Source organism: Polypterus senegalus, chromosome 16 (genome assembly GCF_016835505.1).
Source record: "Polypterus senegalus isolate Bchr_013 chromosome 16, ASM1683550v1, whole genome shotgun sequence".
Classification (NCBI taxonomy): domain Eukaryota; kingdom Metazoa; phylum Chordata; class Cladistia; order Polypteriformes; family Polypteridae; genus Polypterus; species Polypterus senegalus.
In genome coordinates this window covers 21,611,956-21,626,580 of record NC_053169.1, presented here as the reverse complement: position 1 = coordinate 21,626,580, position 14,625 = coordinate 21,611,956, and the positions used below count along the sequence as shown (strand labels likewise).

Here is a 14,625-nt window from a genome sequence, read left to right as displayed (position 1 = left end):
TACTATGCCTTAACAATGCCAAAGTAAGTGGCCTGACTTACCTGAAAAGAAGGTTATTCAAAGCTGGCGTTAACTTGCACTTACATTTCCCAGAGTTCAGCTGACTAGAGATTTGAGTCAGGAGTGTGTCCATAGACTTTTCTTTTGTGAGATGGACTGTCTTACTCCTTTCAGGCCTTCTCCCCTTATTATAAATTGATGGGATTTTACCTGCTGCTTCCCTGACTCATTTTCACTTCATCTGTAGTGCCATCTAATGGACAGTTAAAGTAAACAAATTCTGCTTTTAAGATTTTAAAATATACATTTTAATTTCCATATTTTAAAATATTCAAATAGTACAAATTCACATATTATATACGAAACATACCATTTACCAATAATTTAAAAATATTTATACCTTGTCTGCAACATATTACATAAAGTCTTCTTGTCAGTCCAACCCTGAGATCAGGAAGATATTATCAGGATATTGAGAATTTTACATAGTTCTCTTCACCATTATGACATTTTGACTTCAAAACACAAAATCCTACTCTTTGCAGGAATGCATTTTACAAGAAGAATTCCAGACACACAACACTTTCAAGAATCTGATGTCCAGTGAAGAGAAGACTCACTACTCACACCCAGACTGTCCTTTCATCCCATTCACTCCGTTCTTCTGGCATCATCACATGGAGCTTAGAAGCTGCCTGGACCTGTTTTCAGGGTTGAACTAGTCGTACAATCTCGTTCATGAAAACATGAAATTAGAAAAAGGCCACCTAAAGTTACAAATGATAAAGTGTCATACAGTACATGCCACAGTAAATATTGAGAATGTCAAGAACATCTCATGCCCTAATTCAATAATAAAATAATGCCATAAAACTTTGTATCTTACACCTTATTAATGAATAATACAAAAATACAATTATCACACACAATTCAAATAAATCATAATTACCTTGATAACTCACTGATAAAAGAATATCTATCAAAATTGTAAAACTTAAATGTTGTAACAATATATACAGAAATGAATATAAAAATGATAATGAAAATGCCATGTTTAAATAACATAACATTCTTCAACCCACTTCATTTAATTCAGGGTCAAGAGCACCAGAGTCCACAGCAGGGCCCACTCGAACACATAACCGCACCACACACGGACAATCTGGAATCTACAATTAACCCAATACGCATATTTTTGGGCATGTGGGAAGAAAACCCATGCAACCACGAGGTGAACGTGCAATCTCCACATGATCAATATCCAGGCGTGAGGTTTGAACCCAGGATGCTGGATCCACAAGGCAGCCAAACTGCAAGTTGAATTACTTTTGTAGAAATCTCAACTCAGATACATTATTTTCAATATAAAATCATTCATTTTGCCACTGGAAGTGTCATTCATATTTCAGGTAGTGCATCACTATGGTGGCTAGAACTACAGCATTAACATAAGAAGTTAACAAAAGACAAGAGACCATTCACTACATTCAGCTTGCTTGGTTAGCGAAAAGCATCACTGTCCTAATCTTTCATCCAGATACATTTCTTATGTTTGTCAAAATGTAGGTGAAAAAAGAAAGTATTCGTACACACAGCAGGAAAAACTGCCTTACAGAGCTGTCAAATAGTTTTGATAATAGCATAATGGCTGTCACCTTGCAGACTACTTGAATCACCAGTACTTTAAAGAGGAAACTTTCACAGACAGGCCAGAATCAAATGATTTGAATGCATCACTGAAGAAGCCAAAAAAGCTTAAATTCATTAAAAAAAATAAAAATAAAAAAACTACATACACTGCCAGTCAACAGCCAGAAATGTTCATGTTTTTGGTAGAAATTGTATTTTTTTTATCAAGATACCAGTGAAGCGTCAAGCAAAATGATTCCTTTTATTGGCTAACTAAAAAGATTACAATATACGAGCTTTCGAGGCAACTCAGGCCCCTTCTGCATTACATTACATCTCGCCTGAAGAAGGGGCCTGAGTTGCCTCGAAAGCTCGTATATTGTAATCTTTTTAGTTAGCCAATAAAAGGTGTCATTTTGCTTGACTTTTCACTACATTCACAATGGCTAACACGGTACAACACCCTAGTACTCAAGATACCAGTAAATTGATCTACAACTACAATCAAGACATTACTAGTATTGCTAATGATTATTATTGGTTGAAATTACTGCTTTCTTAATTTATTATTCACATATTGCTGAAAAGCCCCATTTTCAGCAGCCATTCCTTCTGGGTCCTACTAGTCAACTCCCTTATCTTATTCTTAATTTGTCATGTATAAAGACTGATTGATTATTAGAGAAACTTTTATAATTGCATTAGCACTGTTAAAACTTTTTATTTCGTTCACTTGGGTTGCAAGGTACTGGCATTCCTAAAGTTCAGTTCTAGGTTCAAAAATGGCAAAATGTAACATCCTTCTTAAGAAGCGTGTCAACAGAGTAACTGGATTCAGGAGTGCTCTGCAATCAAAAGGGTTTTTCTAGTAAAAAATTGGCAATTAAGTATGGCTAATTAAGGATGTGCTAAGGGAGTTTACTATACATATTGAAAATGTGGCTTTACTGTCATATATGAATTCAACCTTAAAAAAAAATCAGTCGTTTCAAGCAGTAATAGCCATTAGAAATACTAGTAATGTATTGACTATAATTTTTAAATCAATTTAATGGTATCTTGATAAAAAAAGGTATCCATTTCTAAGAAAAACATGAAAACTTCTGGATGTGTGTAAACTTTGGACTGGTAGTGTACATTAATAATAAAACAAAATAGGAAAAATAACTTGATAGGAGCCCTTCTTGACAGAATGAAAAAATGTTCAAATATAAAAACGAAGGACATAACAAATGGTAGGCAATCTCATGTTTTACAATTTGTGTTTGGCTCTATAAAGTGATTACTTTTTATTCTAAAATGGGATTACATGTACATTAGACACTCCACTTTGCCCTCTAGCTAAGGTTTTTACTTTGCTCTTAAATACTGGAAAACTGATAACAGTTTGTTACAGAAAATAAACGCCTTGCAATTTTCAGTTTAGCAAGCCATTTTTTTTGCTCATTTACATAGTCATTATTTTGGCCTATTTATTTTCAAGATGAAAAATAAATCCAGAGACAACCTCTCAGCTTATGAGCCTTATTCAAGCGTATAGATGAGAAAAGGTGCAAGGTTTGTGGTCCTGTGCAAGACCAGGGGATAAACTATGGAATGGGAGGTAACAACAAAAGGCTGCTGCTAAAGAGGAAATAAAAAATACTTAAGTCAAAAGGTCTATTTCAGGGCTGGAGTAATGCATGAACAGAACTTTTCAGTTAAGATTGTTAAATTCACTGAACATGGCACTGGAGAGTTGTTGCATCTTGATTAGCACTTGCAAGTATGAATTTCACTGTACTCTGCACAATGGTAACCCTAGGAACAAAATTTTCAAATATGTTCATCTAAAGTATATAAAACAGTAATTACACCAGTATTGCTATATGAATCAGAAATCTGGGCATTTAAAAATGTGTATGAAAGGAAACTGCAAGCTACAGAAATTAGGCTGTTGAGATGGATGTGTGTAGTAACAAAGTCTGATGAGATCAGGAACGAGACAACAAGAGGTACAGCTAAAGTTGGGGAAATCTCTCAACAAAATACAGGAATGAAGGTTAAAATTGTGTAGGGATTTCATGAGAACAATGTGGGGAGAGAAATCGTGAACATGGAGGTGTCAGGACAGAGGAGAAGAGGACAGCCAAAGAGAAAGCTGGCAGACTGAGTGAAAGGGGGAGTGTAAGGGATAAAGGGGTGTCAGGCGAGTGTACAACAGATGAGAGTGGAGGAGGCTGGTCCACTGGTCCAATATTGTGTCCCCACATGAAAGAAGAAAAAGCTTTAGAATGAAGCAGTTTAACAGCCTCCGTTTCCCCTTTAATATTCGTCTTTGAATACTTGTGACAGAACACACAGAGTTTGTGAAATGTGTTACAATAAGTAGGCTTGGAGAGGTTCAGGAGTCTAATGGTTTGGAGATCTCAGATTATTTCATCAAACATGTCAGGGGCACCAAGAGCTACTGACAGCCAAAGTCAGAGTAATGGATGAGATAGCCTTTGTACTGTGCACATGATTTTGCTTGTTATTGCAGTTTATTGTAGAATTCTGCCTATAATGGAAACCATAATTTGTGTCCTAGAGACATCAAACATCAGTAGGTTGTGACCGCATACATATACATAATTTCTTATGAAGGGGCAAATGCACTCAAGCCTTAACACGTTTGATGTCTACTATTACTAATCTTGCACATTGTGGTTTAATGTTTCATCAAAGCCTTGCTTTTAAAAGGAAATATCAACTACCTTATACATGTACTGATACCAATCATGACAAAGCTGTAAATATGAACTGAAGGCAACACTACAGGTCTGTGCATTACAAAATCCAGATCATCCTAAAGAAAAAGAAAATTAACACACCGTTGAGTGTCGCTACCAATAGTCTGAACACAATGCATGATTACTGAAATCTGACGTCTCCCATGTATCACAGCTGCAATGTCAAGGTGTCTGAATTTATACAGACTGGTTTGAAATCAACCAGTAGACAAAACATGTCCGTTGCACTCTTTGCATTCCTTACAAAAACATCATCAAATACGAAGTAGAAAACACTGAAATAGCAATGGAGGTTTTTGGTCAAGTAATTACAAGGTGTCAAGGAATGCAGAAGTCACTGATTTTTAGTAAACATTATTAAGCAAATACACACAGCCAGTAAACTGATGGCAAACACAGTTTTGTTTTTCTCTCACTGTTGGCCTCTTTAAAGATCCTATATATAGGATTGAGCTTTCAAAGGATTTCTATTTGAAGCTTGGTTCAGGATGGCTGTCAGCTGACAGCTTGCTGATGTTTCACAGTTTTGTTCTAGTGAGACTTGCACGCAGCTGGGCCTCCAAAGCCATCTGGTCAAAGGAGCGACTGTTAATCTGCTCCCTTACCTTCTCCCTCATTTGGAACGAGGCTCTGGCCACTTTGCGGGACTCTTCTATGGTGGCCTCTTTCTCTCGCAGGATCTGTTCACTCTTTTTATCCTTCTTTTCAATGACCCCTTTCACCTCTAGCCGGTGCAGTTCCTCCTCCTCTTCCAGCTTCTGTTTCAAAAGGTGGTGAGACCGCTCCTTCTCTTGGTTGACTTTTCTGGCATTCATGGCTTTCTGGCGCACCTTTTCATCTACAGAGTCAAGTGCTTGCTGAATCTTTTTGTCTTTCTCAAGAGCAAGACTGGTCTTGTGCTTTCTCTGTTCGTCCTCGAGTTTCTCCGCTCGGATCTTGGCCAAAATGGTTTGCTTCTCCTCGCGGATGGCCTTTTCTTGGACCATTTTCTCCTTTTCTGCCACCAGTCGTTTGTAATTCTTTTGGGATTTAAGCAGCTTCTTCTCCAAGGCCATCTTCAAGAGAAGCTCCTCTGCTTTCATTTGATTGTCAACTTCCCTTTTGAGAAGCTGGTGTTTCAGTTTATGATGCTCATTTTCTTGTTGCAGTTTCTTTCTCTGTCGCATTTCCCTTAATAGTTTACTCTGGGAGGCAAGAAACATTTTTTCCTGTGCCACTACGCTCTGCATCTCTCTGGTCTGCTGCTCCAATCGGTCTTTCTCTTTCAACATCTCCTCTTGGTTGCGTTTTTTACATTCTGCTTCATACCGGGTCAGTTCGAGTTTGCCAAGTCGCCTGGACTCCTGCTCTTCAGCCAGCTTCCTCCACTTTTCTTCTTGAATCTCAACCTCTCGTTTTCGCATCTGAATCAGATACTCCTCTTCCTGCTTAATCCTGCTTTTGCGAAAGTCGAGATCTCGTTGCCACTTCTCCATATTGTGGCCAAGCTGTTGCCTCCTCTGCTTTTCCAGCCTCATCTTCTGAAGCTTTTCCTTCTTCTTGCCTTCCTCCCATGCCTGCTCAGCCGTGCGTCTTAGCTGTTGACGAGACTTTTCCTCCTCGTGTTTGGCCAACATCAGAGCAGCAATTTTGCGATCCCTCTCTGGGACAGATACACTGGTGTCTTTCCTGACTTCCCTCAATAGTTTCTCCATCGTTCTTTCAGTTTCCAATGAATGGGTCAAATCACCCAGACTGTAACTCTTGCCTGTATAAACTTGAAAATCAATACCTTTTCCATCAGTTTTGGAAATCTTTTTTTCTTTGTATCCGACTGCACCGTTCATTTCTAAATGATCTGCAGTGTCTCTTCTCTGACTGATGGTCTTACCGACACTTACAGGCCAATCGCCATTAGGGGTCTGCTTTTTGGTGGCTCCCGACCCGTCGGAGGTCTTGACCTGGCTCAAAGAGCACACCGCGACAGAATCTGGAGCCCTCCTGTCTTTTGCCTCCGCGATGATTCTCAATCTCTCCTCACGGCACTCGCGTAGTTTTCGCCGCCGCCCCTTTTCGTGTACCTCGTAGAGTTCAGTGATGACCCGCAGTGGAGTGTCCGGGTTCTCCTCCACGAACTCCGACAGCGGCTTGTGCAGAAGTTCGACGGGCCTGACACCGTGGCGGGCGCAGGCCTCAAGGGAGCGGGGGCTCGTGAGGACGTAGCGGCTGCCCTCCGCTTCCGTCGACTCAAAATTGTACAGATCCAAATGCAGCATTGGAGACACGAAGGGATCTGCTTCCATGTCGTTGGGTGTCCGCTGCCTCCCGCCGCTTTGCCCGCCACACAGATGCAAGCACTCCAGATGAAGCAGGCGTCTATCCTGTGTTGAATTTTTTTTTTCTTAAACAAAAACTAGTAAATCTCCTAGTATCATTCTTTTATATTTAACCGTTCTCTAAAAAGCTGCAAAGAAAACAAAACCATTTCCAGAAAACCGTTGACTGGAACTGCTTAGCTGCACACCGTTTCCTAACTGTTAACTGTCAGGCGGTCTTCTTAACAGTCACCAGCACTCTGTTTACAGTCGAGGCGGCGCGTGCAGACGCGGGCTCGGTGACCACGGGAAACCAACAACGAGAGCGCACACGTCCGGCTGGCAAGAGCGGCACGAGCAGAAAAAAAAGCGCCGCAAAAACCGACAGCGCCATCTGCTGTCCTAACAGGTCGACATCCTCATTTGCTTTTGATAACCAGCCCGGCCCGTGCAGAGACGGTCCTCCAAAATTCGAAGAAGAGAATGAGGCGAAGAGCAGCAGCGCACAACATCTGCAAATGTGTCGGCGTTTGTGCTTCCACCAGAGGCGATTCTAGGGACTCCTTGGAACGCTGCAACTCACCCTCCCTCGAGTCCCGACAAGGTAAAATGTATTACAAGTGTTTCAGCCCAAAGTCTAAATAAGATCAACGGGGAGAATTTAATAAATACAGATCCTTCATTTTAAATTAGTGAAAAAATAAATGCTAAAAGTAAAACACCACAATAAATACAATATTTGTGTAGAAAGTAGAAAAACTAATAATAGAATAAGTTAAATGTTAAAAATCTAAATATATAAAAAGCAAATAACATGCAAATAAATGTAAGGTGTGCATTTGTATTAAAAATAAATTCAGATTGCACATCATAACATTTAAAAAAATAAAAAGTGAACACAGTAAAAATTTTAAAAACAAAAATAGCTGTTAAAAGTATTAATGTAACTTTCAAAATCACTGTTTGCAGGCTTTGGATACATCGAAGGCAGCCCCCTGAGCCACTACATCCCCCAGGTCCAGAAACCTCCAGAGATGTCTTTCTAATAGAGCTCAGGCTGAAAGTCTCTCCTGACAAGTCTTACATCTCAGGTAAGATTTAAACTGTGTTAAAGTTGAAAAGTTTCTAACACCAGAGGTGACTCCGTGTTGACTGCTTAGTCCCCTGTCCCACTGTTACCCATCACCCTATGGGTGAACTGGTGCTGTTGATTTTGACCCACTCACTGACTACAGTGGGGTCTGGAGAGACTGAAACCGAATCAGAAAGCCCCAAAAATCTAAACAAACCGAGTCAGTCCAAATATTTCTTCAAGCACATAATGATTTATAAAATTGGTTTTGATTACATTTAATGTTGCTAGAAAAAGTTGTGTTCTTGTAGTTGAGACTGGGGTCCCCCTTAAAGAGGGGTTCCTGATTGTGTTGTTGTGTGTTGATGCTATGCTTCAAGGAGTTTCCTGAGCATTTGTTGTTGTAATTCCGATATGTAAATGGGTGGACTTGGGGGTCGTCCCACTCTCCCAGTTCAGGGAATTACCTGTCTTGCCTACACTGCCTCGGGTTCCAACACCACTCAGTATTTCAAGTCAAGTGGTTTTATTGTCATACCATCCACACACACAGTATTGCTGCCAGCAGTAGCACGAAATAAAGCTGCCCGGGAATGCGGAGTAACACGGACACAAGTATTATATGAAACAGCAGCCTCTTAAAGCCACACAACAGCTTTTCTTAATCAGTGCTGGTAACAAAATATCATGGAAGTGCATAATTTGGAAGACTTCCAGTGCCCTAAGCACATAACAGTTACGCTTACAGTATGCATTTCCATGATGATGTGTTATGGCGTTATTTCAGTGCCACTATTCTGAGCGCACGTAAAAAAAGATTGCAAGTGCAAGTGTTGCATTTTGAGGGGAAATTTATTTTGAGCGTACAAAAGCTGAATTTGAGTGAACAAAATTCATTGCTGCGTGCAAAAAATGTATTTCAGTGTTTGCGCTTATCCATATACACACACACAATAGCACCCAAGTCTGTGATTGGTTGGTTTTGTGGCACACTTATAACGGTGTACAGAGAGTTGAGCGCTTGCAGCAGAGAATGTTGTGAGCGCAAGCAACACATTGCGAGCAAGCGCAAATGAAAAAACTGAGCGAGAGGGGGTGCTATTGTGTGTGTGTATATGGATAAGTACAAACACTGAAATACATTTTTTGCACGCAGCAATGAATTTTGTTCACTCAAATTCAGCTTTTGTACGCTCAAAATAAATTTCCCCTCAAAATGCAACACTTGTACTTGCAATCTTTTTTTACGTGCGCTCAGAATAGTGGCACTGAAATAACGCCATACAGTACCAGCAAAAAGTCGGGGGGCGCAGTGTGCTAAAAGTCGGAACGTGACGTCAGAGTCTCTGTTTACTATCTACATGTGACAGCAAGCCTCTATGGAGATCCTTCGGGGATCGATGTGCGCACTTTGCTGTTTGATGAATGGCTCAAATACAGCGCTATACATTATGTTGCCGATGTGAAGTTGCAAAAAAAAAAAATAGACGGCACAAAAGATGGTATGTGAGACTTTTAAAATGTATCGTGTCATTTATATATGTCTTTTTTACTTTTTAATTTTGCAACTTAACAACAGCAACATAATGTATAGCGTTATATTTGAGCCACTGAGAAAAAAATAAAGGACACGGTGAAAACGTGTATTTTGTGATTAGAGTGGAAATTTCTGTTTTCGTCTCGAAATTTCCACTTTAACCTCGTAGTTTACTTTATCATTAAAGCAGACGGTCGTAAACGTCATCCCAGTTTTTAATCGCTACGAGCTTCTTGGACCTGACAGCAGGTAAAGTAAAACAATAAAAACAGACGGCACAAAAGATGGTATGTGAGACTTTTAAAATGTATCGTGTCATTACGATCGGGAATATGCGACGCTTGAATATAAAAGCACCACGAATGCATCTGTATGTCGGCATTTTGCTTCAGCAGCGGAAAGCAGCAATAGATCGCCAAACAGAACAAATTAAATGTATGATATTCCAACTCTGCACATTTAGAATCTTTAGATTTATACTTGATATCACTTTCATGATGAAATGCATTAAAATGTGTATGTTACATTTTACATATAATTTCGTTTAAATAATGAATACTGTTAATAAATACACACATGGGGGTGTCACGGTGGCGGAGCGATAGCACTGCTGTCTCGCAGGGAGTTATGTTGCTGGTATTCCACACTGTGCTCCGGTTTCCTTCCAAAGATATGCAGATTTGGGGATTTGGTGCCACTAAAATGACGCCAGTGTATGTGTGCTTGTATTCACCTTGCGATGAGCTGAGGCCTCGTCAAGGGACTGTTTTTCACTCGTGCCCAATGCTTCCTGGAATGGACACATACATCCCTGGATTTATGGATTTAATCAATAAAAATCCTTTTCAGAGATATTGCGGTAAGGTGTTATCGGAATTTAATAGGTGTTCTAGGCAATTCACAACACAGAGAAGCCGAACATGTTCTCACCACGATAATATCTGCCACCTGGTGGATTCCTCCAGATTTTCGTAAAGAACGCGCGCAAGTATAAACACTACAACGCTTGCGTAGCAGGAGCGTCCGCTGCAGCATGAGTCGCGTCGCGTGAAGTATAAATGAGCCCTAAGGCGCACAAGGAGGAGACATGCTGAGAGAGTCGCCTTCTAAGACGGTAAGTAAGAAACCAGACAGGAGGCGAGAAAGGTGCCTTGAAAACAATGACAGAGTCGGAGGAACAGGCTTATAGGAACGCAGTCGAGAGACGGGGTGCTGGTGAAGATGTTCAGACACACATGGATACAGAAAAAAGGCGCTGAAGGTATGTGTAGAGCAAGAGGTAGCACCTGTATTAAAATAATTCTATTACTGGACTTCGATGGGTAACATGACCGGTAAACATATGTAATATCACACAGGACCAGTGCAAGACAAGAATAACAAAATAAAGAAAGAAAACAAAACCCCTATACTCTATCACCTTGTCACTCAGCTTTATTACAACCAGGTTAGAAAGAAGGCTGACTCAGTTCTGTCCGGCAGAAGCCGTCCTCTTTATCATAAACTTCCGCTGTTGCAGTCTCTGAGCCCAGATGAACATGCAGAAAAAATCTTTATTACACAGCAATGAAACAAAGAGACTTGGGCATGGTACAGTGGCATAGCTCGAGTTCATGCCGCTCGGGACGGGGCGGGGCGGGGCTTCAATTTGCCGCCCTCCAGCATATCTGAATATGTTAAACTATTTAAACAGAAAATTAAAATGGCGTATAGAGAAAAATGAAGATACATTTTGCACAGATTTATTCATATATAAAGAAACAGCAATAATTTTTTATATACATTTATAAGCATCAACTAGACAAGAATATAGTATAGACCAGGGGTCCCCAACTCCGGTCCTGGAGGGCCCCAGTGGCTGCAGGTTTTCTTTCTAGCCCTTTTTTTAAAATTACTGACCGTTTTTAAAATTAATTTTAATTGACATGTTTTTTTAAGATTTGTTCCCCTGAATTTCTTCATCGTTCCTCTGCATTGCTTCATTTCTTTCCTTAAATGGCACCCAAACAGAAATAAAATGTGAAGTGAGTGAGCCAACAGAAGACCAACTAAGTCAGGCCCTCAAACTCCAACCAATTGCTTAATTAGACTCTAATTCTTGTTGTTAATTAAACCCCTTCTTTAACCAACCATGGCTTGTTGCTGCTCTCATTATGCAAAAGCACACATGGCCAACATTGTTGATTTTCTCTTTTGTAAGAGCACTAGTGAAATGTTTTGGGGACCTGAGCAAATCAACATTCCCGTGACCTTCATCTTTTTTTATTTTCAGATATTGTATGATCAACACAGTTTGCTGGTTATGTTTTGGTTCATTTTGTATCTCATTATTGTTTGGGTGGTAATTAAAGAAAAAGACACAATTAAGGGGTCTGAGTCCTCAAGAGCAAGTCAATTAAAATGAATTCAAAATAAGTTAATTTGCAGAAAAAACAGGTCACTAATTAAGAAAAGGGTCAGAATGAAAACCTGCAGCCACTGGGACCCTCCAGGACTGCAGTTGGGGACCCCTGATATAGACACACTGATAAGCCATGTTCTTATTATTAGTTTAATATAATTACGCTACGAAATCCAGGACCAAAGTAGGGTACAAGTGATAGATGGGGATGTTTTCTGTGCAGAGCAAGAACACATTCGGATTAATAGCGAAATGAAATTATAAATTGTAAATTAGTTGTTTATCTTCCTAGAAATTATTATTGGTGTAATGTTTATATTTATTTTTGTCATTGCCTCATAAATTTCATTTTTGTGTTAGACCATCAAATTTCAAAAAACAGCATTTGTGGTTAAAAATCAGAGAATTTGACTTTTTTCATACATGAGTGATATTTTTCCGAACCCTTCTGCTTACACACAAATTGTACTGAGCCTTTTGGCCAATAATGCCACCCCCAAAAATGTGCTGCCCAGAGCGGACCGCCCCCTCCTCCCGCCCCTAGCTACGCCACTGCATGGTGCAAATACTTAAACTAGGAAGTGCATCGGTTTATATCACATTTCTTATCATCAGTGCAAAATACTCTCCTCCTTCTAGTTCTCCCCACCATTACCTAATGTCCATGCCTGCTATTACCTAATGATCATCACTTAACTGAAACTAGCCATCATTACTTCATACCCTGTACAGGTACACAATTTAAGTTGAAACCAAGAAGACCCATATATGAGATACTGGGCCACTCAAATGAAAGTTACTTGGTATACAAGCATCTCTCAAGGTTGAAGTTTTAAGCAGCTTTATTTCTTAAACAATGGCCTGCTTAGTTTTCTCATAGTACACACTGTCCTTGGCTTTTCATTACATCATATTGCTGTTTAAGCAAGCAAGTAAAAAGCAGTGCCAGGTCACTGCATGTAAAAGTAAGTTTAGCCATCTTTTATCTGCTCTCGTCACTATTACCTTGAGTACAAGGACACACTTGCCACCTGCCCAGGAACTGACCATCACTTAACCTGTTCTCAGATTGCTAGCCTTGGGCTGAGAAATACTGGTGGTGTGACAGATGGCGGTCAGTGCTATTACTCGGCTGGGACGCCTACGAAATGGAAGGACAGCGGGTGATGACTTATGAAGGGCCTCCAGGGAGAACTGTAGAGCTACTGAGCCCTATTTTGGGCTTCCGCCATATCTGGGAGTAATGGCTGACTCCTCTAATGAGCCACCTGGGTGCGGCTTAAAAGGAGGCAGCTGGCTCACAGAGAGGAACCAGAGTTGGGAGGGAGTCAGATGAAGTTTGCTGGAAGAGGAGAGGAAGAAAGAAAGAAGAAGAAGAGGAAGAGGAAAGGGACAAGGACTGTGTTATTGGAGCTTGTGCTGTGCTGTGCTGTGATGTGAGGAGTGAGCACAAAGCGTTTCCCACGTGAATACACATGTACTGGAACTTGTGTCTCTGCCTTTTGGAGCTCTCCATGGTGGTTCACAGTGGTTTTCTAGTTATTTTGAAGAATAAAAAATACAGGCATTACCCTTTAATATTTAACTCTTATATGACTTAAAACTAGCTTTAACACTATGATTTACTTTAATTTGATTGAGATTGCATTGACACATAAATTTAAATTCTCTGTACACATTTAGGCCGCTGAGTGTAAACAGCTGCAGATTTAAGAAGTCTTGTGTTCTTAGAGCTTATAAGTGTTTTGAATTCTGTTACTTTGAGGGTGTTGTAGAATTCTGGATTATTATTGTTTACAGGTTACCGTCATTTTTCTTATTTGCTCTAATCCTTAGTGTGACTGCCTCTGGTTAGACTGAGTTCCAGTTGCTATGTCTTGGTTATTTTCTTGTGTTTATGTAACAATGTGTCAACCTTTGTATTCTCATACTGCAAACAAAATTCCCTCTGGAGTAAGAAAGTCTACCTAAAGCTGTCTAATATACTATATTATATTAATAGCCGAAGCCCACCGTAGCATACAGCAGTGTAAGAATAGGAACGGAAAACGGTGAGAAAGGAATTCAGTATAACAAAGGCTCAGGAAACCACCGTTGCAGTATAACGAAAATAGCAAGGAGCGAAACCAGTGCCAATGATCGAGAGAGTACCTTCCTGTAGCAGGCTACGGAAAACATAGACATATAGATAGACGCCGCATTCACTGTGTTGCCCAGTCGACACGATAAGTTAGCACATCTGCCCTATTGCAAGTGGTAAATGTGCCATTTAAACTAATACAGGTAGACGTGGAAACCGGGGTTTCTGATGAAAAAACAATAATGTTTTAAACAGTATTGTTTATATACAATTATTTATACACTAAATGCATGCGTATCCCATGGTCTTAGAGTTGGTGGGTGGGGCTCTGTGAGTTGGTGGGCGTGGCTCTCTGTCTTGCTTGCCCTTAGTTAGAGTTGGCGGACGGGGCTCTGTGAGTTGGCGATCATGGCTCTCTGTCTTGCGTGCGGTGTAAAGTCAACGTGGCTCAGAGGTGCATGTGGACTTTTGCACAGATGAAAGCGGCTGAGGCTGTGTTGGGTGAGTTGTTGTGTGCCTTGAGAGCGACGCTGGACTCGGGAGGACAGTTACAGTTGGCGTGCGTGGCTCTATCGTGCGTATCCCATGACATGGTAGGAGGGGTAGAGTTGGCGGGCTGGGCTCTGTCTTGCTTGCACTCACTGTCTTGCGTGCCCTCAGTGTCTTGCGTGCCCTTAGTGAATTATATATATAGTTACTAGTAGATTAATAAATAAATTAAAGGAAATTAGCAAACAGTAATAAATAATTTAATGATGACAACAACTAACAATAAAGACAACAGTAGTAACAAATCTACTGCATATAAATTAACCACTAGGAGTAGATGTGAGGACAGGTG

The 14,625-nt window shown here is 40.3% G+C and overlaps 1 protein-coding gene across 2 annotated transcripts; it reads right to left on the bottom strand.

Annotated features, from left to right (window-relative positions):
* Positions 1 to 68: 68 nt before the first annotated feature.
* LOC120516633 (coiled-coil domain-containing protein 177) lies at positions 69 to 6,984 on the bottom strand. Of its 2 annotated transcripts, XR_005630878.1 has the most exons (2): positions 4,482 to 6,984; positions 69 to 253 (listed from the first exon to the last, which is right to left on the bottom strand). XR_005630878.1 is itself a non-coding variant. In XM_039738445.1 (1 exon), exon 1 carries the CDS (start codon positions 6,680 to 6,682, stop codon positions 4,919 to 4,921), a length of 1,764 nt encoding a protein of 587 aa, XP_039594379.1. In that variant the 5' UTR covers positions 6,683 to 6,984; the 3' UTR covers positions 3,814 to 4,918. The 2 variants fall into 2 exon arrangements, 1 of the variants encoding a protein (XP_039594379.1); XM_039738445.1 differs by lacking the exon at positions 69 to 253 and having other exon boundaries at positions 3,814 to 6,984.
* Positions 6,985 to 14,625: the final 7,641 nt, after the last annotated feature.

What these genes read in the sequence shown, in the direction of transcription:
- LOC120516633 (XM_039738445.1), bottom strand. Translation starts at nt 6,682, where the DNA reads ATGGAAGCAGATCCCTTCGTGTCTCCAATGCTGCATTTGGATCTGTAC.